The sequence below is a fragment of the Topomyia yanbarensis genome, chromosome 3 (assembly GCF_030247195.1).
Source record: "Topomyia yanbarensis strain Yona2022 chromosome 3, ASM3024719v1, whole genome shotgun sequence".
Lineage (NCBI taxonomy): Eukaryota > Metazoa > Arthropoda > Insecta > Diptera > Culicidae > Topomyia > Topomyia yanbarensis.
Window position 1 is genome coordinate 67,110,289 of NC_080672.1, and position 25,404 is coordinate 67,135,692.

At 36.8% G+C, this 25,404-nt stretch overlaps 1 protein-coding gene across 6 annotated transcripts in view; it reads left to right on the top strand.

The window, feature by feature from the left end:
* LOC131688486 (RNA-binding protein fusilli) overlaps window positions 1-25,404 on the top strand; it is a 351,529-nt gene that overhangs the window by 183,119 nt on the left and 143,006 nt on the right. For all 6 annotated transcript variants that reach the window (XM_058972767.1, XM_058972772.1, XM_058972771.1 and 3 more), the window contains exon 4: window positions 22,221-22,506. In XM_058972767.1, the coding sequence (XP_058828750.1) occupies window positions 22,221-22,506 (286 nt within the window). The remainder of the gene's footprint in view (window positions 1-22,220; window positions 22,507-25,404) is intronic.

The following is a 25,404-nucleotide window of genomic DNA, read 5'->3' on the forward strand; positions in this document are numbered from 1 at the left end:
CTGGGTGCGAATGTAGGTACGAAAAATGATGCCGCCCAGCTGCCCCGGAGAACAGCGCTCATAACGAGAATGTGTTTGTTGTCTTTTATTATTTCTAGAGAAAATTTTCAATAGGACGTAAGGAACAATGAGAGATTCTCTTTGGTGTCTTTCTCTTCTGTTCATTACTCGGCCATTTCAACATTGACTACTCTACTCTTTGCATAATATTCGAGTAAAAGCCGTCGGCTTTTGATATGTACTGGAAAATTAGTGCAAAGTGTTGTAATGACGTCGTAATAAACGAAAGAGAAAGTAAACAAAGAGAGGCTCTCAATGTTACTTACGTCCTATTGAAAATTTTCTGTTTTCTTTTTATTCGAGATAGGTACATGTTCTGTGCGCTTTTCATATGCAATATTTTTTAGTTTTGTCTTCAACCTATTGAATCTGTCGAATTGTGAAAATACAAATAGGGTTAAGGGAACATGGGGAGACTTTACCAAGCACGAAATTCAACAATTATTAATAACGTGTTCCATTTGGTACTTAATTTTTTTATATTTTTATATTTGTTTCGATCCCATCAGCTAATTTTTCATCTTCTTCATTTCGTTTTTCATCTTGCTCCCTTACGCGTATATTTGAAACTTTAAACGCGATTATCACGATATTTGCGGTGACTACGAGTGCCGAAAGAGTTTGCAACGGATTTCAAAACTTTATTTTTGCTTGTTCGTAATTTAACTGCGTGTCCTTGAACGATTCCATTTTTTCGTCAAAATTTTCATATTAATGTTATGGATTTGTTAATAATTTTTTTCAGGTGAAAATGGTGTTTATTTTGGAAAAATTGTTCCCGTTTCCAAAAAGAAGAGAAATTTTTTTCAATCAATTGTTCAAGGACACCACAGATAGATACACTAATGATTTTTTATGGCTGATTTTGTGACACGTGAACCTGCAATGTAATCAGTACAGTTAATCCAAAAAAGCAAAATAAACTCAATTATTTAGAGGCTTAGTATCTTCGGTAAAGTTGTTGATAATAATATTAAAAACAACTTTTTTAAAGGCACAAAAATCTTCAAATGCTCATGAAAACCGATCCTGACGTAATAGAAACAAACGGAAAACGCCATTTTTCATCTTTTTTCTTCTTTTTTCCGAAAAACAGTATGTGGTCTCGGTACACTTAAGATTTTCTGTTTATGCAGTTTTATTTTACGAGCCTCCAATCACTTTTATCGACCCTTGAAGTGTTTTGTTTGTTTTGGTAAACAGTCCTAAGAAAAATGACAAAAGGCATATGCAACATGTTTAAAAAACATGGCTCTACAAATGTCAAAGGTATAATAAAACTAATAAAAGCGTGTCTTTTAGTAAATATTGGAAAACTAAAGTGTGCAAAGTAGCCCCACATACCCAAAGTAGGGGCATGACGGTACTCGTTCTATTAAGAGAAAATTTGTTTTTCGCAGTACTAAGGGCATAAAAGAAGAAAAAAATCTTAGCGCAAAAATAGGTTATAAAGATATAGCACTTTTGCTCTGAGATGGCAAATATTCTATTTTTATCCTAAGAATGGTTTCAGAAATTATCACGTATCAATGAAAACCATCGTCAATATGGTTGTGATTTCAATAAAAGGGGGTCAGCAGACATCGGAAAAAGAAGTTTAACGCCATTTTGAAATCGAAAATGGTTATTTAACGGTTACCACCAAATAGTGAGAACCATCATCGATATAGGTGTGATTTGCAAAGGGCTGGTTAGTAGACAACAAATATTGATGATTAGCGCCAATATATCTTAAAACTTGGGATACAATTCTATTTACAAGATGGAGGACAATAGTTTTAATAAAAAGTAAAAAGTACAGCTATCTTGAAATTGGGAATACAGAATTCAAATTTGATTTTTTAACTCCGTTAAAACTTATGCTTGGTCAAGCTATTCAGAGGGGGGCTTATTTCCAACATCGGTGTAGCAGCAGTTATATCAAGGACAGGGGAGACAAATCGTATATGGTGACAGGGAAAGAAGAGCAAAACTTCCAACTTTCGGGCAAACGGGAGATCGGCGAAACAAATTAGCGCCTCAGTAAAAGGGGTGGTTATCAGACATCAAAAATTCATAATTGCGGCCATTTTGAATATGGCGATTCCTATTTACCTCAAAATAGTGAGAACCATCATCAGTACGGATGTCATTTGAAAAGGGAGCTGTTAGACACCGAATATCGCTGATAAGCGCCAATTATACAATTAAAACAATTTTAAAATACAAAATAGTGACTCCCGGTTATCACAAAGTAGTAAAAACCATCATCAATACGGGTGTCACCTGAAACGGGGTGGTCAGTAGACATCAAAAATTCATGATTTGCGCCATTTTCATTTGTTTGAACTTGAGATGACGACTTTTAGCTACCACAAAATAGTGAGAACAACCATCAATATGGATGTCATTTGAAAGGGGTGGTCAGTAAACATCGGAAATTGATGAGTAGCGCCATTTTGAAATTAAAGACGGTGACTTTCGGTTACCACAAAATAGTGAGAATTAGGGTGAAATTTGAAAGAGGGTGGTTAGCACGCAACGTTTTGTTGTATGTAGGATGCTACATGGCTAGTGTTATGGTTTTACTCACATCGAGGATCTTTCATGATAGAGACTCGAACATACGACGACTTGGTGCTATATGAATGGATAACGGTACGGGTTCCAGTTCAGTATGGCGCTGCGACAAAAAAAAATCACAGCCACTTTTTCGAAAGCACCATTCAGCTAGGCTGTTTGTTTTCCAACAATTATTTTGCATAATTTGAATCATGATAATCTACCAAATAGTCTGCAATTCTTCTTTTGGAGTTTAATAAAGGTTTTATATGGATAAGCCGGTCAAAAAGCTGAATCCCTCGACATGAAACTGAATTTGAATTTGGGGCTTTTCCACTAAAGCAGTATTACATTGATTATATAATATAGAAACTTTGGCGGAAAAAAAATATTTTCAGTCACGCAGATCCACACATACGAGCGGCCCAAGACGATAACTCTCGATAAAATGGTCTGAAACGGGAAATTCAATAAGTTTTGTAAAACTTAGACTTGTTGTTAGTCAATGAATCACAAAAAATAAAAATAAAGTTCGAGTTTCGGAAAATCGCTGTGGTTCATCGACAGGCTACACATATTGTGCATTTTTATAAAAAAAATCAAGTCAATTGGTTAATTAGTTTTTGAGTTATCGTGTTCGCCAATTTGAACGTGGTTTCGATAAAAACGCTTTTAAAGGGTGTCCCACATCAAATTGTATGAGAATAAGTCCTATACTATTAGAATTTTCGGTTTTATATTATATAACTGTCAAAACGAACCACGCCTGAGCATGTCCTTAGGACGTTACTTGATTCGAAATAATTTACCCAATCTAGCGAACCTGAGTGTATGTGCTGAATACTCTTTATTCAAAACACAGTCCTAAACGTGTTTCAAATGAGACAAACAAAAAGAACGAAAGTGCCCAAGCAGCAATTCTGGTTTTATAGCACACTACAAGTGCATTCTAAGTTTTAAGAAAGGCTTCAAGAGTGTCATAAAACTTCAATTGTTACTAGGGTGTACACCAGTTTTAAAGCTCAAAAAAAAATGTTCGGTATGATCAAATGTTTCTCAGTAGGCTCAAATCCAGTTGAGTCTGCCCGTTCTTCAAAAATACCTAAAGAAGCATGTTGTCAGATTCTTAGTGATAAAAAACGTTTCACGTATATCCGAAATATTAACGGGCGAATGACCATTTGGTTAAAGCCCTCAATAAACAATTACAATTATCCGGAATATGAAAAGTGTGTGACAATAAAACTTAAGTAGCTACACAGTCTCATCACCCTAGGTATCTACAGAAATTTAGACAAGAGAAGAGCGCACGTGTGGTTCTGACTTCTGTGGATATCTTGGAACATGTTTTAATAACTTAAATAAATAAGTAACGAAAAAACAATGCAATGTAACGTATCTACATACAACTAAAAGTAGAAAAAATACTACAATTCTCATGGGTATTCAAATAATCTTAAGATTTAAAAATTCAAAAAATCTGTCTTAAAAGCAGATTCTCTATGTGTATTAAAAAGTGGTTTGGAAACTCCCAATAACGCTACAAGTTTAATCTGTCAAGGCATCGAATTGAAAATTAAATATTCCTTGCACAACATGTTCTCACTATTTTCTGGTGACCGGAAATTAAGATCTTTGATTTCAAAATGGCACTAATCATCAATTTCCGATGTCTACTGACCACCCCTTTTCAAATGACATCCATATTGATTATGCGAGAAATCTAGAGAAAATTTTCAATAGGACGTAAGTAACATTGAGAGCCTCTCTTTGTTTACTTTCTCTTTCGTTTATTACGACGTCATTACAACACTTTGTACTAATTTTCCAGTACATATCGAAAGCCGACGGTTTTTACTACAATATTATGCAAAGAGTAGAGCAGTAAATGTTGAAATGGCCGAGTAATGAACAGAAGAGAAAGACCCCAAAGAGAATCTCATTGTTACTTACGAAAATTTTCTCTAGAAATATTCTTAATCTTAATGATCTCTTTACGAACCTATTATTATTTTCTTATCGCAAAAATTGGTTGATATTCTACACCGTTCTTGCCCTGAACATTTTGTCGAACGATTTTCGCGCTAATTAATATTTGGACAATTTTCGTGTGAGGTTGTGATAAATGCACCATTTTTAACCCAGTTTTGCTCCGAACAAAATTTTAACCGACTCTTGCTCTCAGCCTCTCATATATTAATAAATTATTCGAAGTTAATTGCCAGAAAAGTATCAGAATATTGCCACTATCCCACATAAAAATTATTTATGATAGCAGTGATGCCAACCTATCCCATCTAGAGTAACTACAAATGATGAAGGCACAGAGATATATTGTAGTGAGTCAACCTTTACGGCACATCAACCCGTTTCAAGCTAGGCCAGAACCAGTCAAGCAGTGATGAAATATCATGCGCGCTCCTACAATGACCGCAAACAAACAGAATCAATCGCGTGCAACATGCTTAAATTATGCTATTCGGTCGCTGTCTCATCGAACGGGCAAAGCGATCTTCAACCTGTTCCCATTGCTCCGTCCACGACGACGACGACTGCTTCGGTTCCAGTCAAGTTTTTCACCTTCATTGAGCGTCGCCAGTGCAATCAATTTGAAAACGCATCTGTATGGCAGGAATATTGTCGGGGTTGCCAAGGTTCGTCTGGCCACGTGCATGACTTTCTCATCGGCTTTTTTATCGATGTATGTATGTTCCACCAGCATCAATCCAATCGTGAAAACGTTTGAATTCATTTGAATTTATTACCGCTACAAATTAAGTGCCATTATGAAATGGAATGCTTTTGATGCAAATATTAGTGCTGCGAGGGTTGTTTTTTGTTGCTGGCTAGTTTGTTCAATTACCGCTTTAGGGTGTTTCAAGTTTTGGTGATGTTTTCATGGCTATAAACATACATTTTACCGCCGACTGAATGGTAATTATTCGCAAGTAGATAGTGGTTCGTTTTTTGCTTTCTAGGAACTGGGTTACAACGGTTCCCAACATTACACGTCTTGACCAATCTGGTTGGGTGTCGTATCATTTCTAATCTTGAAGAACGTATTTTCTTAGAAATAAGGTGTTGGTGTAATAAACCACTCGTCGTATGTTCGAACCCCAGCCAGGAAGGATTCTTAATTGTAGTACTAGCCCTATAATTATGCTGCACACTAAGACTCGGTTGCTAAATCTGTAGACCCTAAGTAAATATTTTTAGTCGCAACTATTCTATAACCAGTTTACAACAAAAACCACCATATTTCGTGTTGCAAACTGGTTATTATCCAGTTGCGGCAACAAAATTTGCTACTTGGGATGTCTTATTCAGCAACGGAATATAACACCAAGGCTTCGTTTTGCTTTATCCCACCCGATCGCCCTTATTAAATGATAGCTTATCGCAAAATGAAAATGTTAGGGAAGGTTTACCGTTTTTAGTAACAGAAACAGCCTATATCCGACGTCAGAGAGATGACTGCACCATCTGGACCCTAAACAAAAGTTCACCGGGACTAAACTTCCTTTCCGAGATTTTTCACCTTTCGCCAAACGATCTCGGCTGGAGTTGATCCCAGATCCAATGAGGCGAGAAGTAATCGGTTTAACCACTTTATCACCGGCGCCGTGTAAGTAATGCAAACATTGAACCACCCTACAGCTGAATGTTCAGTGTAATTTCATTTTGATGCACGATTAACTCAACGACATATTAGCATCTCAGCGAAAAACACTGGAACTTCCAGTGGGAATAGGAGAAGAGAGCACACTGAGCATTTAAGAATAAAATTGCTGCAATCACAGCTATTCCCCTCCGCAGCTTGTGTCCTATTTATCTAACCATTCTTCCACGCCAGATTGCATTAATTCGCTGCTCCGGTTGTAGCCTTCCCCCATCCACGAAGGCAAACAGTGGATGGTCCGAGCTACATGATTCCTCTCACAGCAGTCACAAATTGATTCTTTTCCGCCTGGTTTGATACCGGTCCGGAAAGTTCCCGGTTGCGACTCGCCAACCTGTTGCGCCCTCCGATAGGCTCAGTTGCATTGCTATTGTGTGCATCTCTAACGGCAAGCTAGGCTGCTAACGACCACCAGCTCTGGTGGATACCTGCTGACGAATATCAGTTTGGCAACAGGTGTGGTTCGTGCGGCGATGGTTAAGATAGCGAAACAGTAATTGAAAGCAAATGAAAGTGAAATAGATTGCGTGATTCGGAGATTGGTTGATATATGAATGCGGGAGACACAGAAACCCAAAATCAAATTTTGGTGCCACGAAGTTACCTCGATAGACGAATTTTCTCTGCTCGGCATTATACCCCAGCTAGAACTTGGCCTCCATCTCAAGGTAATGTTGTCCACATCATTATCACGGTTATTAGGTGTGAGATTATTACGACACTTATGTGAAAACTGTTCATATCCGAAAAGATCCTCTGTTGCATGGATTGGAATTCCATGAAGCGCGCAGATTCAGTGCAGTCATCCAAGTAGAGCAACAATTTTGACCATTTTAAGCATCCTCTTAGTTTAAGTTCAAAGTGTACTGCCTAATGCCATTGACCAATGAAGTCTCCAGTATGCAGGGAAATACGCATTGTTGTGTTTGAGCAGGTCTATACCGGACTATTTGGATTTTAAACGCACTATAAAATTTTATTTCTCAGTCATTAGACTAGGACAGTGATTCACAACCTGGGGTCCGCGGACCCCTAGGTGGCCGTGCTAGGGGATGAGAAATTTCTTTTCCGAGTGGACATTGAAATTTCAAGTCTTGTTTACTAACAGACTTAAAATAATACATATGTTGATATCATACAAAATCGATGTTTACCCGTGAGGGTCCGAAACAATTCAGGGTGATTTCTAAGGGGTCCATGCTACTAAAAAGGTTGAGAATCGCTGGACTAAGATATCGGTAGTAGAAGTTTAGGTTGGCAAAACTGTATTATGTGTCACATAAAGCTCCATTACGTTCTCGTTTATCCCTGATCAGACATTGAATAACCAAAACTAAAAGTTGCAAGGACGGAACATGCTTCGTAAAACTCCCGTCAGATAGAATAGAAAATCGAATTTCGATTCTTCAGCACAAAAATCGTTTAAAAAGATCTCACCCGAAAAAGTCGGCAAGCATTAACAACTGCTATAAAAACCGGTTAAAAATCAACTGGTGCGAATGAGAAGTCGTATATCATTACATTTAAGATTAAACGTTGAATACTACTTTGTATGAACCAGATAGATTTTTCCCCGGTATTCATACTGAAAGTTTTTTAAACGACTCTTGCATCGAAGATCTCCAGTCCGATTAATGCGTTTATATCTGGGTGAGACTTTTACTCGGAGATTATATCTGACCTAGGATAGAGAAATATGGGTATACGATACGCTGAAACCCCATAGAAATTTGATTTAAAACTTTTGCTCAATAGTATGGATAATTCCAGCCGGTTTTTATGGCCTACTGAGTTAAACCAAGACAAGCATAAACTCTTTCATTCTTTTTTAACTCGTCAGCTAACACTGATTGGAAAATTACATTTATCGTTCAGCGCTTTGTTTTGGGAAAACATAATGCCGCCCACTGTTTTGAGCTGTTTCACATTAAGCTGGAAAGTTTTCGCGTTTGTGAACAGTTTTGTCGATTGGGATAGGTGTAGAATTTCATTTCCCCGGCAAACCGCAAAGAATCCAAAGACACCAACTACTCTCGCTGTGGAGGATAAGCCGAACGAGCATTGCTCTCCGACACAGCGAACAAGAGAAGCAGAATGAAGCAGGCAGAAAAGTGGCATCGTGTAGGAAGCACACTCCGGTGTCTTCCGGTATTCTTTGCAAGGCGCAAAGAATCCAGTTATTCATCTCCACAGTTGCTATGGAGGTTACAACAAAGGAACAAAGCTCTCCTCGCTAGCCAACAGTTAAGGACGACTGCTGGAGTAGCCAGTGTTAATACGGGAAGAGCACGTTTGAAACAAATAAATTCAGCGCTATAAAAATTATCTCACCAGACCCCGAGGAGTTGAGGCCCGGAAATCACTTCCAAAAACTCAAATCCACTTTAACCACTTTTTCCCTATGCTATATTTCACCCAGAGTAGAAAAATTGGGTGAACACCTAAACTTCTCACTAGGGCGAAAGTCTTTGTATATGAAGGACACAAATCCTAACTTATTAGTGATGGGTGCGTTTCGACTCTTTTTGTCGGAATAGATTAGCTCCGGCTTGACGCTAAATCCCTAAAACTAAAGCACACTTTGTGTTTCAATCGAACGACTAGCTAAACGTGATGTCCCGTCCGAGCAGAAGTTCTGTTTATGCCGAAAAGACACAATGAAACCGAAACTTGTCTTGGCTTAACAGGCCTATGCTGATTCTTTTTTCTCCTCCGTGATTTTTTATCATCTCTCCCATTTCATTTCAAAACGAACAAAAAACAGGCCAAAAGACTGCCATATACTGAAGACATGAAATCGAAATTATTGAACTTATCGATTCAACCAGTCACAACATTTTAGTCGCAACAGTGTTTTAACATGGAACGAATTACGCGCATGAAAATAGAATTAAGTTCCAATGAAAATGATATTGCGTTAAAATAACGTAAAAACAAAAAAACTGTCGTCTCGGCTATATCATTCTCAGTAAATTCAAATATTTTTTTGCCTAGTCCGCTTGAATGAGATGCCTAGTATTTATACTAAAAGTACAGGGTGCAGTACTAATACAGAAGTTCAAGTTGGGTGCAATTCAAAAACTTGTCATTTAAATTTAAAATAGAGTTGCCAATATCGAGTATTACATCTGAGTTTTGTTAAACGTGACAATCACTTGCGATGAAGCTTTCACTTTTGTCGAGTTTTAGTACTCAGTCGCCCATAACACTTCTTATACTTTTTTTTAAATAATTCGTTTAAATAATGCTTTAGCCAATAGGAGCTAAGGGAAATAGATAGAAATAGATAAAAGAACCACTTTTATCTAAAATAAAAATAATAAAACGAGTTTTAATGGTTGTCCAGTAGATCTCGCTCAAGCTCTCCCACCAACTGCGTATTAATCGTTCATATTAATCTCTCTATTGAATGCTTCCGTGTCATCAGCGTGGTTGCTGCCTTTATATTCGCGAACATCTGATTTTTTTTTCCTTGCTTGTTGCGTATACGAGTGTGAATTTTCTAAACAATTGCGCTGGCTGTAGATTTTGAGATACTTGACGCAGCTTTTGCTGTTGTCAATATTTCCTAAACAGGTGTCACAAATTTGGTAATTGTTTGTGTTCGGCGATTTCTGATCAGGGTAAACCATAATGTTCCGTTTTTTCATAGAACTGGAACGTACTAGTTTGTCCTTGATATCTCCGTAATTATGTCCAAGAGAATTAAATACCTTCTTTCACTTGAGTGAAGAAATTTTAACACCGTCGCGAAACCTTGATTCAACGAATTGAACACATCTACTCAAGGCAAATTTACTCATCAACTTCCGATTTTATTGCTCTGTCTTCGGTATAAGTTGACTGTTCCTGAGAATAAATCGAACACGCCCTAATTACCCGTTGTCGAATGCAATTGAAGCGGCAACAAACACATACACACGGATATAACTCATCGGACTTTACGCACTTTATGTCACCTTCTGACCCAGAAACAAAGTATGTTCTGTCGGTCGGTCGCTCATGACTTTTATTGCTAGCCTAAAGCGATTGGATTCTCAATTTTGTACCTTTCTTGCATATCGCGGATGAAATGAAATCGATAAAACTGACAAACAGGACTTCTCCATTTCTGGTTTGTTTCTCTTCACAGTTCAACATCTGTTCGGAACGTTTTTAGACTAAATTCAGACATTTATTCTACTGCTTAAACAAGCGTCAACCAATGCGCTTGTCACACTTAACTGTACTTCTACTGCACTGATAACCTAAAATTGTGCAGTTGCTTATAAACTGGATTTACATAAATATGTCTCCAACAGGTTTAAAGGACTGTACAAGCATACGTAAATCGACACGAAAATTTGGTATTTCAAGTTCAATTGCCAACTGAATTTTGAAGAACAACTACGTAATTTATTATAAGTGAACACGTAAACGTAATTTATTATACAGCGAAACAACTCGAAAAAATACCAATTTGCTCCGGTACACTTCACCATGAACACTTTGTAGACGGAAAATCCGTCCTTTTGAATGATGAATCGTTCTTCACATTTTCGAACCAGCAAATAAGTAGAAACGTTGACATTCACAGCATTAAAGCGGCCTTTAGTTCCGTTGATTTTTAACGGATTACGTTACATGTTCCATAGGCATCCTCCACCTCGTCGTTTAAGTCGCCTTCACAACCACTATCCTTTCGTGTAATGACTGACCGTCTCCATTCCTAACACAACACGGCACTAATCTTGTACTTTGATTCAATTCGGTTGCTTTACATACTTACAACCCAATTATCAACCGACCAAACATGATCCGAAGCGCGGCCTCGTTCTTGCTGTGGAGCAATGCAGCATGAGATATCTCTGTATCTGGCCGACCGCGTTTTCTATGTTGATAGAGCAAATTACTACCAACCATCCGACCAACCCTGCGAGATAACTTAAGCCTAAGCCGAAAAAAGGCAGCAACATTCAGAGCGAACCTGGTATCTGGTGGAATTAACCACAGCACACACCGATTCGGACCACAGGACTGTAATTGCCCTGCCATTAGTTGTTAGGGGTTGATCGCGCTTGAAGAGTTGTGTAAATTGTACGCACATAAATGAATGAAATTGCCGGCGCAATTATGTGACAAAATTGAGCAGTGGTGGTGGGTTGTGTTTAGCCATTCGGTCGAGTAATTGCGCTCGTCACTAGCCATGGTATATTGCGGCAATTGTAACACATATTTGAACATGTGTTTCGGTATGGAAGTAATGTTTCCCAGGAAAAAAAAATCTTGTACTTTTAGCGAAGCGTCCTTGTTTACAAATTTACGAAATTTACTTAGAAATTTGTACTAATTATAAATTTCAGGTTAGAGCATAGAAAGAAGCCATAGAATCAGCGCTTGTTAATGATTATACTTCTGTGCTCTTGCCAGTGAATAACACTAAAAGCAAATAGCAAAGAAAATCAATGAATGTAGAAAAACTGTCACTAAGCAAAAGCCACATCAAAAAGGAAGATTATATATTTTCGGTTGTTGTACAGAAGGCGGCTTTACCACCCGCATCGTAAAGTTGATAAAAGAGGTTACCGTGTTTTAAACGTTCTCATTTGACATGAGCTTCGAAAGGGAAATGTACGACGGTGTGCTGGAAGGATTTTGCCGGTTATAGGCCCAAGTGGTTCTTGCACAGCAGATATGCCAGATGTCGAATTGCTAGTTTTTACCGTGCGTATGAGTCATACCTGCAAGGTTCAAATCGTTCCATAGGATTCTAAACCCGAATCACAAGACATAGTCACCAGGAAATCGTTCTTATTTGGATGACTACATAATGGAAAATTTATTGAATTAGAATAATCATTCTGTTAACATGATTTACCTGTTTCAGTTTAAACGATATTTTATTTGTGGGGGTATAAAACAAAAATACAAGCAATATGTGTAAATATTTCAGATAATCTGGAAACTATTGATTATCTAGAAATCTGAAATTCATGGTGTTTGCTAGACTTTCTGCAATCGTCAATGTAACCTCTTTATATTTTTAAACATATGATAACTTGAAGTATTTTGTACAGGCAAAGTATTGGGATACGGATGTAACATTCACGACCGTAACTTGTTATTTTTTCCAACTCGTCACATGCGGAAAAACTCGCATAGTTTTAACATTGATAAATGACATAGCTAAATTCAAAAAATTGAAAATTTCGATAATTTCAAAATTTGTAAAATTCGTCAAATTAGGAAAATCCATGAAACCCGACAACAACCAAAAAAAACTCGAAAAATTATGCAAAACGAAATTGTTTTTAGCGTGTCGGATTCTTCTCATCAGTAACTAGCACCATCTTGGTGCCAGTTGGATGATGGATCTAAAATTAGTACCAAAATTAGCACCAGTTAGACACTCAATCCTAAACACAAAAAGTCATACGTCTTGCATGAACTAATCTGCGAGTTGCTTAGTTCATGCAAGACGTGTCACTTTTTGGCATCAAAATGGTACTAGGTATTGATTGACAAATTTAACAAAAATTGTAAGTAACGAAAAGTGGTCCAATTTTAATCGCATATAATTCAGCAATCTCACGACAAATTTTGAATTTTTTTTCGCATTTAGCCCCGAAATACTTCTAAGAATAGATTCCATAAGATAAACCCAAAGATTTTTGATATCATGGCATGAGAAATTTAAATAATGTACAAGCTAGTTAATATATCGCGCATTTACACGCAGAAGATAGCACTTCCCAAGACCGACACGACAGATTTGTTTACCTAGCGCGCTACGCTTCTATGAATGACGTCATCATCTATTATTTAAAGAATGGATTTGGCCGGACAAGCTCAGTTGCCTGTTGAACGGCAGGCGGAGCAGATCCCTGTGTGTTTTCACAGCCAGTGTAGCTGAGTTAGAAGTACGTTACACTAGCTGTGGAGGTACGCTACCCAGTGCCGTCCAACACGCGACTGAGTTTGCTCGTTCAAACACTATGCTTTTTTTGTGTTGTGCTCGTTTCCAGCACACTTTTATGTACAATCTCGAACACAATTATTTGTACACAAAATCGCTTGCACATTCGAGCTCCATTTGCAAACACGGTTAACGGTCTCTTTCGTTCTACCCATCATCATCATCGTTGACTTATTTTGCTTTGTGTGCTTGGGTTCAATGTTTGAGGCGAATGTAGCCCAAGTAACAATTGAAGTTTTATAGCACGCTACAAGTTCAATCTAAATTTATCAGCTATGAAACTACCACAAAACCTCAATTGTTACTAGGGAGGTATATCTAATTTCTTCACAGATTTGTCTGTAATGTCAAAGATTTTTTTTCACAATTTTTGATCACGGAGATTTTACAGATTACAGATTTTTGACATTTTGATGAAAATTTCACAGATTTTTGGAAATACTGTGATTTTTCGGAAATTTATCACAGATTTTTTTTTCTGTATCACAGATGGTTAAAATATATTTTTGACTGAAACACAGATTTCAATGTGGCATCCCTGTTTGTTAGCGGTTGTATGCGTAACTTGCATGATAGCAATCTGTGCTTTCGTTGCGCAAAGATGAAAACTGTTTAGCAATAAATTTACGCGGATCGATGGAAAGCACAACGAAAGTTTATTTTTTACGATCAATTCATTGATTCATTTCCACTTCACGTGATTCATTTTCATTCAGCCTATTATTACTCTAAATATATTAAGAAAATAAATTTTTTACACTAAATAGTCCTATGTAGAGCTTCCATTTCCCGACGGTTTTCAGCTTCCTGGGAAAAGGTAAATGATTTTCTTGAAAACAAAAGAATAAATTGAAAAGTTTTCAAACCCGTTTGATTGCATGTCTGCAGGGGCGGCGAAACACTTTACGCCCGAGTGGGTAGTAAGCATAGGGTGAGGGGTCCATTAGTAAGGATTTCCTTTTCGTAATGCACACGCTTACATTACATTCACATTAAATTACGTTCGTTTATGCAAATGGAATTGTGGTACATCGATGTTTTCAAATGTGTGTAGTGCGAGATACATGCGTTGCACATCTAAATTTTTTGAAATGGTTCAAAATTTCGAGTGGGTAATTACCCACTCGGTTATTTTCGAGAGTGGATAGTACTACCCATACTACCCACGCTTTCCGCCGACCCTGCATGTCTGTCCTAAAAGCAGTTGTCAGAAGATGGCGAATTGGTGGCCTACAAATGCTGGTAATTGCTATTACGATTGGGACGATATACTAAACGCAGCTGCTGGAGTTACTGTCCAAAATTGGAATTCGTTGTTATGATACGATGGAATGTGATCAATTTAATGCAAAGCACCTTCTTTAGTCATCTTGAATGAAGAGATTTAGCTGCTTTAGAGTAGTGTGCAATTATTTTCGGTCAAATGAGAAATTGTGAAATATGGAATTCATCTCCGTCACAGTAGTATCAGCATCATTCCGAATTAAGTGTGAATCAAAATCAAGCAGAAAATGGACGAACCTTGCAGCAATGGATGAAGCTTACCATCGATTTCCTATAACGGGCAGGTATCTTGATTGCTTATCCCTTCAAAAATTCTACCTGCATCCTTGAAAGCGACATCCAAAAAGTTTGGATGCGCATGATATTGGACAGATACAGCGTTGTGTATATCTTTTCATACATCTAAAAATTTACAAATATTACAGTTACCGTAACTAATTAGACGAAATTTGCATTCGATGGACCGTCCAAATATTTCTGCAGACGTTCTAGAAGCATTCCTTATTTTAAATAGCGTTTGCGTTAAGCATGATATCACTACAAACCAACCATTTGAAACTAACACTCATCGATTTTGTAAGAAAGTACCGCCATTTTCATTACTAATGTGATTGCAAGCCCTTTCATTCAAGATCTAACTATTATAATAAACTCTTAAAACAACTGTTAAAAATCTGATCAATCAGCTCCTCGATTACAAAGCAGAGATATCCTGCGCATCACTAACGCTACTGTAAGGAAAGGCTTGGACTATATACCTAAAAAATCACTAAAACATATCAGCGAGCCTAAAGATATATAGTCCATTGATCTGCAAATCAGTTGGAAAAGCACAATCTGCATTCACTACTCACTCCAAATGTTTGTCAGTAAATATGTTTCCTACAGAATTTCTTTCGCAGAACCTAAGCCTTTTGGAATAAATTAAAAATCTTTTTTCCCGGGATTCCCGAATCCCGGGAATGAGAAAACACAATTTCCCGGGAAACGAGAATCCCGGGAAATCCAAAAATCCCGGGATTCCCGGGAAAAAAATTCCCGGGATGGAAGCTCTAAGTTCTACAGTTCGTGCAACCCCAAAGGGCTGCCCCTTGTAGTTTTTTTAATCTTAGGGTCTTTCACCTCTTCTCTAGGGATCGAAATATATCAAACCCTATGACCAGGGGTTGGGAACCGCACCCAGCTGCATACAAGGCAAACGATTATCCGGTTATGCCATGACCACTCTTTTTCGATTAGAGGTGTTTGTATAGTTAGTAAACCTTTGTAAAATTTACGCGAATGTGTAAAATTTGTATAAATATGTTAAATTTATAAAAAATGCAAAATCTAAGAAAAATTGTAAATTCATAAATCAACAAAATGTAAATTTGTAAATTTACAAAAAAATTTTTAAAAAGTCTAAAATTTGTGAAATTTACAAATATTTCTGAAAATTTACCAAAATTTATACACTTCAGAAAATTCATAAAAAATTGTAAAATTTGAGAAATATGTAAAATTTGTAGAGATTGTAAAATCTGCAAAATTGGTAAAATTTGTAGAATTCTTAAAATTTATAAAATTTACAAAAATTTCTGAAATTTGCTAAAATTTATAAAAATTGTAAAATTTACAAAATTTGCAAAACAACAAAAAATGTAATATTTCTAATTCAACATAAAATTATGACATCCGCAACTTTAAAAAAAAATATTGGGATTTTAGGATCTATATAAATTTTACCAATTTATACCTTTACGAAGATTATGAATTTTTTATCAATAATGAATTTTACAAATTGCTGTAAATTTCACAAATTTTACAAATGTTGCAAATTTCTGGAAATTTACAAAAAATTGACAAATATAAATTCAATATTTTTTTTGTAAATTTTCAAAAATTTCTAACATTTGTTGAATTTACAAAAAATTGTAAAATTTGCACATTTTATAAATTTTTATGAAATTATTATTTACAGAAATTGCTAAAATTTGTTTGTAGAAAATATTCAACTTTGAACAAATCTGTAAAATTTTTGAAACTTGTGCCCTTTTTAGAAATAAATTTCTTGAATTGAAAATTTATAAAATTCTGAAAATATTAAGCCTTGCGAAAATATCAAAATTCATACATTCCCTAAAAAATCTCATAAATTGGTAGAATTTCTATGGATCCTAAAATCCTGTTGAATGATAAAATTTCTAAAATTCTTTAAATTCCTAAAGCTTTAAGAATTTTAAATCATCACCAAATTCTATAAAGTCGTCAAACTTGATTTTTTTAAATTCTTAAATTTATTAAAATTCTTAACGATCAAGAATTTGCCAAAAAAAGATAAATTAGAATTTTCTTGCTCGTTAAAAAATTCAAAAAAAATTTAATCACAAAATTTCTATATTCCCAAGTTTCAAAAATTAAAAAAAAAATCTGAATTTTTACAAATTTCTATAAATTTTAAAATACCATAAGTTTCTGCGATTTCCTAAATTCATTCATTTCTGAAAATTCCTAAAACTTTCAAAATCGCTGAATTTTTAAAATTTCTCATCTACTGAAAATTCCAAAAATTCTGAAAATTCCTAAAATAACGAAAGTTTTAAAAAAATTCGACAATACTTTTAATTTTTGCGAAGTTGCGCAAATGGCTCACTAAACGAGCACCCGCTGGTGCCCTTTCCAAAATTTGCACACTTTGCAAAGCTGACAAGATTTATAGAAATTTTGTAAAATTTGAGAAATATATAAAAAAAATTTATTACATGAGTGCGTTTCGACTTCGTCTCATCAGAAACCGACACTATAGCATAATGTAAAATTTGTAAAATATGTATAAAATGTAACAATTGTAAAATTTGAAGAGCTCGTAAAGTTACAAAAAATTCTTAAATTAGTTAAAATTATAAAAGTCACGAAATTTGCAAAATAACAAAAAATTGCAATATTAAGAGAAAATTTCAAATTCTACAGATAAATATACAAAAAATAGGGATTTGTCAAAAATTTGTAAAATTTGCATTTTTTTGTAAATTTACAAAAAAAATTGTAACATTTGTGAAATTAGTGAAATTAACATAAAATTGTAAAATTTACAGAAATTGTTAAAATTTTTAGAATTTGTAAAATTTATGAATCTTTTAAAATATGTTAAATTTGCGAAACTGAGAACACTTTTAGGCATAAAATTCTTGACTTAGATCTTTGTAAAATTTTAAATACATCCAAAATTTTTTACTAAAATCTCCAAACTCCCTAAAATATTTATAAAATTAGTAAAGTTTCTAAAGATCCTGAAATTTCCATAAAGTGTAAAATTCCTAATATCCTTTAAATTCCTAAAACTTTAAGAATTCCAAGTCATCCTCGAATTCAAAAATCTCAAAAATTCGTTAAGCTCTTAAAGATTTCTAAATTCTTACAGTTATTAAAATTCCCAAAAATTCCTAACAATCAAGAAATTTCCAAAAATGGTAAAATTCTTAAAATTTCCAAACCACGCAAAATTCCTTAATTTAATAAAAAAATTAAAAATTCAAGAAATACCGAAATTATAAAAAAATCGGAAGTATTGCATTTCCTACAAATCTTAAATCTCCTAAAATTTCTAAAATTCCAAAATTCTAAAAATTTCTAAAATAACTTTTTGTTGATATCAAACGAGCCAAACAGATCGAAATGGTGTGTTTAGCAATAGTAAATATGTGGAAAAAAAAATTCTCCAGGAGCAAGATCCGAACTTGCAACCCTTAGAACTCCAGCCCAAAGTACAAACTCAAATGCTACGCCTGGGTCTTGGCGTCTAGGGGGGAAATTAAACGGATCAAATGTGTTAACTGACAGCTGCGATTGTATGTGATCTCGCTTTAGAGGCAGAGTACAATCACTGTCGCCGATAAGATAATCATGTGTTCTTTCTGGGATGTCATCATATCCCACGGAAAGCGTAAGGATTTGTGCATTGGGCCGAAGTACTGAATCATATGAGAACAAATCATTGTGGAAGCAACAATATTTACATATTGGTTGAATGGAAAAATATGAAATTTGCCATTCTTCATTTCATGAGCTGTTCTTCAGGGTAAATATTTTTTTCTTGGACAATTGTAGCATCCATGTGTGTTATTCATACTTACACACAAATGAGATGGTTTTTAAACAAGGGTGTTCAGCCTTTTTAATCGTGTTCTATTGTGGCTATACCCATTTCTGCCTAGTATTATGGCTTGAAGGGTTATATCACTGCAGAACACGAAACGGTAGTAATGTTTTGTGATTTTTTATTTTGATTATAGAAATTTTAACCTTGGGGTCATCCGGCTCTTTTTCCAGTTAGCAAAATCTGGTTTTGAAAATTTCTAACCCTATGTGCGGTGATCGGAATCCAGCTCAGGTGAGCTGCATACAAGGCAATCGATTTGTCAACTACGCTAGTTCCGCCCTCATTGTGATTTATAATGCTACATAGTTATGAAGCTCAAAAAATATTTTTTTCAAGTGATTTTGTCACAAGACGGCACACAGAGTGACCGTTCTAAACACCATGTACATACTGTAAATTTATTTTTTGAGTCAAAATCGTTGTTCTTTGACAATTTAACCTCAAAATTAGTATTTTTAACCTTTCCATATTGTAACCGTAATTGATAGACTAAATATGATCTACATCTACATGAGTCCCCCAGAATAAAAGATTATCAGAATAGCTAAAGTTTGGCTGCCACTAAGTGCCTATAAAAACAGATATCTGCTGAAAATAGTGTAAATTTATATGGAAAAAGTTTAAGTTGTCAAAATATTCATTTTACAGGATTAGTTTCTTCAACAAAATGTTGCATTTTAGTGATACCTGCAAGTTTGTAAAACATATTAATTAATATTAATTAATCAATCATTTTAACATGGAAAAGTCGAAAAACTGTTTTTAGGTCATGTTTACAAAAAACAATTTCGCCTCGAAAATGAGGTCTGATGTGTGTGGTATCTTCAACAAAGTTATTCAAAACGAAATATTCTGCAACTTTGCCGAAGACATATATCATTTAAAAAAATTATCCTACCTTTTGCCTTTCGGCAATAACCAGCCATGGAATCATAGATAGGAGCAATGAGTAAGGCACAATTGCACCAGTAGATGCATAAAAATTGTTTTTTTTTCTAGAACGTTTCAATCAAAAGACAGAACTGATTGGTTTAAACTGATTTTCTCATGAATTAATGCTCAATTCACCCAATACGCAGTTTTCAAAGACATCAAAACTCCAAGATACATATCCTGAAGGCCAGATAATGTATCGCTCACGTCTGAAAGCTCCCACCCTCGCTACGGTCCTAGAAGCCACGTACCTAGCCTTAAGATGGACTATTTTCTTTCAAAAAAAGTAAACAAACTCATATACACTAGTCCAACAGTTTCAGGGTGCCATAGCAGGGTAATCTAGTGAGATAGCGGAACACACTCTTTTTTAGCATCTGCCGAACACTTTCACTTAAACATTAGATTCTCGGTCCGCGCGAGCATTCAAATCTCCACGCGAATATTCAACCGACCGCACGGTTATACAAACGAATTTTCTACACGAAAAACTAAATACACACGACATACAACCGCTCATGTTATTAAACTTTTTTAACATACAAACGCTCGTGTCCTTTGCAACAATTCAAATCTGATCACAAACGCGAACATGTAATCGCAATCATCCGTGCAAACTTACGCCCGCGGTTTCGCAAACTTAAAAACGACGTGATTAACTTAACGTGTTAGCCCTTTATCGTGCGATTTAGATGTGAAGTCTTCTCGCCTCCACATCTGAACCGCACAGAATCACGAGCGCTGCTGCAATTTGCCTTAAGCAGTATTCTAGTGAGTGACATTTGCCGTCTCGTCTGCAACTGTAGCGAGTAATTCTGACAGGGAGTCCCTGCGAGAATCAAGCTCCAGTTGGATCACATTCAAAAAATTCAAAAATTGCATATGTTATATGTGGAATTATTGAGTAAATATATGAAATCATAATTCGTAAAACTAATCAAGGTAGAAAAAATTCTAATCACCCCTTCTTCAAGCGTCTTATGAAGATCTGATCGATTAAAACCTTAAAAAATCAAGGTTTTCAAAAACTACTACCTAGTTTATTCAGAGCAAGTGCAGAAATTCTTAGGACTTAAAGTATGGTTTTTTAGTGTTACGAATTCTCCTCGTCAGTAATTAACACCATAAGTTAGATAAGTCCAGCAACAGATTGGCGCTATTTAGATACTTAAATCCATGTGACATGTCTTGCGTAATCGTTAAACAGCTGTCTGGTACCGACAGTGAACACAGAAGTTCTGCTGAAAGTGAACCGAAATCGTCTTTTGATATAAGCACGAAACGGACTGTGACTATGCGAACTTCCTAAACGGGAAAATTTTGAGAAATGCCAAATTTTTTTCGCATGAGGAATTTATTGGAAGAAGAATAATTGAAATTGGTTGGGAAACGAATGAGATTTTATTGTTTTATAAAAAGTATCACTTTTCCAGTACTGACGTCCAATTACAGCTTTTTAGTATTACTTCGAAAAAACATTTTTAAATATTGTTAAAGTTTTTTTTTATAAAAGCCATGCCGTACTAAGTGTGAACCAAGAGTTAAAATCGACGAATAAACAAATCAGATCTGGCAAAACAAATTAAAAATTCTAATTTTTTTTCCGCTGGCTTTATTTTCTTTCAATATGGCTTGTGGAAGACAGCTCTATTTTCCTATCGTTTCAGTGCGACTTGTTTACAAAAGATGCACATTTCCAGTGATCAATTAATTTCAAAAGTTGTAAAATACGCTTAACTTTACCCTTGGATCCTACTCCTGAAACACATTTTTGCTAGCTTTTGTTTCCACATAGACAAAACCATGCGTATTCTATCGGTATATTCGACAAACCTTCTTAAATTTCTAATTTCCGTAACGTAACGATTTAAGTCAAAATAATAATGCAATGCACACTGGAAAACCCGGGATACCATTTCACCGATGAATTCGGCTTTGTTTTGTGTCACAACAAGTGGAACCAGTCTCCGCTGACGGTTTAGTTACCGGTCGAACTGAAACCCGTACAATCAAGCAGATAAGCCCGGAATGTTTCACTTCTTCTTATCTGTTCGCGGACACCGTGGGTTGCTCTATAATTAAAACTAGCCCCAGGTTGCGACACCCATCCTCCAACAACCAGCTAGTGGCTAGCTAGTGCACCCAGCGCGCAGCACAGCAGCGTAGAACCAGTTCGCAAGTGTTGCCCTCCCACCGGTGGTGGATAATTATCTTTGCCTGGCCGGTTGATAGCGCCATCCTGCGCCCCACTGACTGGCACTTAAATTCAGGTTACTGATTCATGCTGCCAGCAACCATTTCCGGCTGTGATTACTTTTTTGTGCTGTATGTACTAACTTGGGATTGTCGATAGAATTGCGAAGCACAAATCTACCGTGACTTTCGTCATTTTATCAGCGCATTACATCAACGAACGGTTGTAAATTATTTTTTTTAGTTTATTTACCTATACCCAAACCAGCCGAATTCCTAACGGCCTAAGAAGCAGCAATTGATAAGATTAGCAAGTTTTTTTAAGTGCACCCTGTTTTAGCGCCCCGATTTAAGAAACTCAATTCACCTACCCATCGAACCGATAACTAATCACAACTTTTGTTGTTCTCTCACTTCTTTCCCCCCTCCTATCACAGTTCGACGCCTACACGCGGTCCCTCAAAATCGACCCGCACGGGTCCGGCTTTCGGCTGGTGACGGACGGGCAGCTCCCGCTGCGCCAGTGTTTACACCCGGAAGCTAGTGCCAAAGATATTCAACTGCCCGCGTACTACTGGCGATTCAGCGACCTGCGGAAGGAGTACGTTCGCTGCAAAGCGGGCGATTTAGCCCGGGCACTGGTGCCGGTGTCGGACGTGACGAAACTGCACACGATGCCCCGGTTACCGACGACGCCGGCCTCCGTTGCGGAGATGATGCAAGGTAAGTGTCCTGTCCTGATCAGTGATCGGCGACGTTGTCCTAGCAACAAAGCTGAGTTTCAAAATACCACAAACGTTCCCGAAGAGCGCGGTTTTTTGCTACCATTCTAATTTTAAAAAGCTGTGACGTGAAAACCTCATTATCAGTCTCAACGCGTATGTTATTAATATTGTCATCATCAGCAGAGGCGGCAGACCGTAATTATGGACGTGTCGTTAAAAATGAGCACACATTCATTTGGGTGAATCTCGGTGTCCGTTTTTTTTTGTTGCACCGAGTGTGCCTTCTCCTGATGTACAGTGTACAGCCAGTTCGCTAAGTGGGTATTTCATAACCGCGCCGAAGGCCATAAATCACAACCCGGTCAGTTTTTGTCGACCTCAAGCAAGCCAGTCAGCCAGGGCAGGTCATTCGATCCCAAAGGACAAAAAGTTTACTACCTGCGGTTAATTATCTAGCACCTGACAAGTAGACAGACGCTTGCGTCGGGATGACAGTCGTTTTCGGCTTCTATTGCCATTTCCAATTTGAAGTACGAAAATTGGTACGGTAAAGATCGATTGGCCCCGGGTGAAAAAAATCAATTGAACATTAAATTGAGGGAATAGACTAATGACATGACCGTACTTGACCTGGGACATTGACACCGGATCGTACCCGAATCTATTAAATCTATTCATCGATCGAGAAAAATGAGCTATCAATCACTTTTCTTGCCCGCTAGTTAGAGGTTAAAATTTCATTAACCCCACGAAAATGGCAAAGAACACCCAAGGAACGGGCAAATCTTCATTAAAGTGTCTCATTAGCCGTTATCGGATTGTCGCGGGTGAATTACCTAAGTCAAGGTGCGACCGGATCGAGATAGCCATTTCAGCAAGGTCACTGTTAACCTTTGAGACCCACCTCAGCTCTCTGATGCACATATTCGATTACGGAGAATCACTTAAGCTGTGTGCGTGTGTGAGTGTGTGATAACGAAAACAAAACAGATAACCAGTGAGAATGGCTGTTTGGCCCCCTCCCTTCCGCCATATAACCATCAAATATTGTATCTAAGTATATTATTGAACGAATCTAAGCACCGAGTGCAGCTGATAAGCGCCTCTCCAGCTGACGTTCCACCTGGCTATTGTTTGCTTTGACGCTTTTTTGGTTTCTGTTTTTTTCCCTACCTTTCAACACGGATAGGTTGGTCAAAATCGAATGGTCATTGCTGCGTGATTAAATACCGGGTACAGTAGGGTTGGGTAGGGCGCGATTATCATGACTCTATGGCCACGTTTTTACCAAGCATTTGTGCAAATCCAGAAACAGTGTTTGATTCTTATGAATATATGTTCAGTAGTCATGAGTTAATAGTAAGCTAAAGTCGAATACCTATAGAGGGTAAAAATACATTTCCATGGGATAATTGATTGTTCACATCCGCGAATACTGTAATTACACACAGTAGTAGTTAAGCTGTTAAATTTTATTTTCGGTTGATTTATTTGACATGGCTAATTACAGTAAGTTTGCTTAGTTGAGTTCTATTGCTGTAATTATTGATTACAATTGGTCGATGTTAAGTCATACCGAACCAAGTTGCAAAACATAAAATGTGATAATGATAACAATGGGTAAAGAATTTGTTCAGCTACATTCGACTTTTGCTAGATTTGAAATATGTAACCATAAACAAAAATTATGGCAAAAAATAATTTTCAGTGAAAACGTAAAGGATGCTGCGATTCAAACTTTAAACCCGTTTTACTCGAAATCAATATTTTGTTACTTAGTCCGGTCTGACTTAACACCGACTAATTCAAATTGAAACAATCCAAATAAGAAATTATAAATGTCATAACCTCGTAGTTAGAGGTGTGCGCCGATGCATTTTTAATCGGCGGCGGCGTAAGCGACATATTTGGCCGGCGGCGGCGGCGTTGGCGGCGTCACGCCATTGGACCCTATCGGCGGCGGCGCGCCGGCGTGGCGAATATTGGGTCTTGCAAGATAAAAACTCGAAATGCGATTGAAATCAGTTGACGTTTGATTTGGCGAAAAATAGCCGCAAAGACAGGTTAGGTGCATTTGGGTCCCTTGAAGGGAGAGTATGGCGAACATGCGAACAAAATTGGCTATCATACTGCATGAAAATAGAGGGACTCCAAAACGTTTGGCTTACTTCAACTTTGTTTACCTTTTTTTGGCGACGGAAGTGCAGAAATTAAATTGAAAAAATCCTTGCTATCTGATACCATAAATCGCAAAAATGATCGAAGAATATATTTCGGATAATTTCGATACTGACTCTATAATTTCAGAGAGTTTGGAAGAGTTAGAAATAGATTACGAGATACTTCATCTGAACAGTGATTTGGATCCAGAAGCGGAGCTTGAAAACTCAAATTCTTCGTCACAATGCTCTACAAACCCGGCAAATGGAGTTAAGAAAAAGGTACGCTGGCAATCGACATAATTTAATGAGTTTTACATTGAATTCTGATCTTTTATAATCACAGCGACGCACTGCTTCTCCACCGGTGCATGAAAGCCACCTTTTCGATGCTGATTTGTCTGATGGATCGAACGCTCAGGTTGGTGACGATGCGATTCTAAGGTTCAGTGCAACGGTTTACGAGAAAAAATTCAAAAGCCAAAAAACATTTCACAGATGTGGAGATGTTTCTGTCACTGGGGGCACATCTGATGAAATTATGCGAAAAATCTGGGAGTTTTGCGTGAAGTTTATCCATCGGGCCATTGTTTTCTCGGAGATCCCAAATATTAAGCCTGAGATTTCGTGGAATGATGCACAACCTGAGTTTACTGATCGAGATAAATTTTTAGTGTTTCACGATAAAACTAGTAAACGGAGCTTTCGTCCTTCGAAAGTAGACAATAGTATGTTAC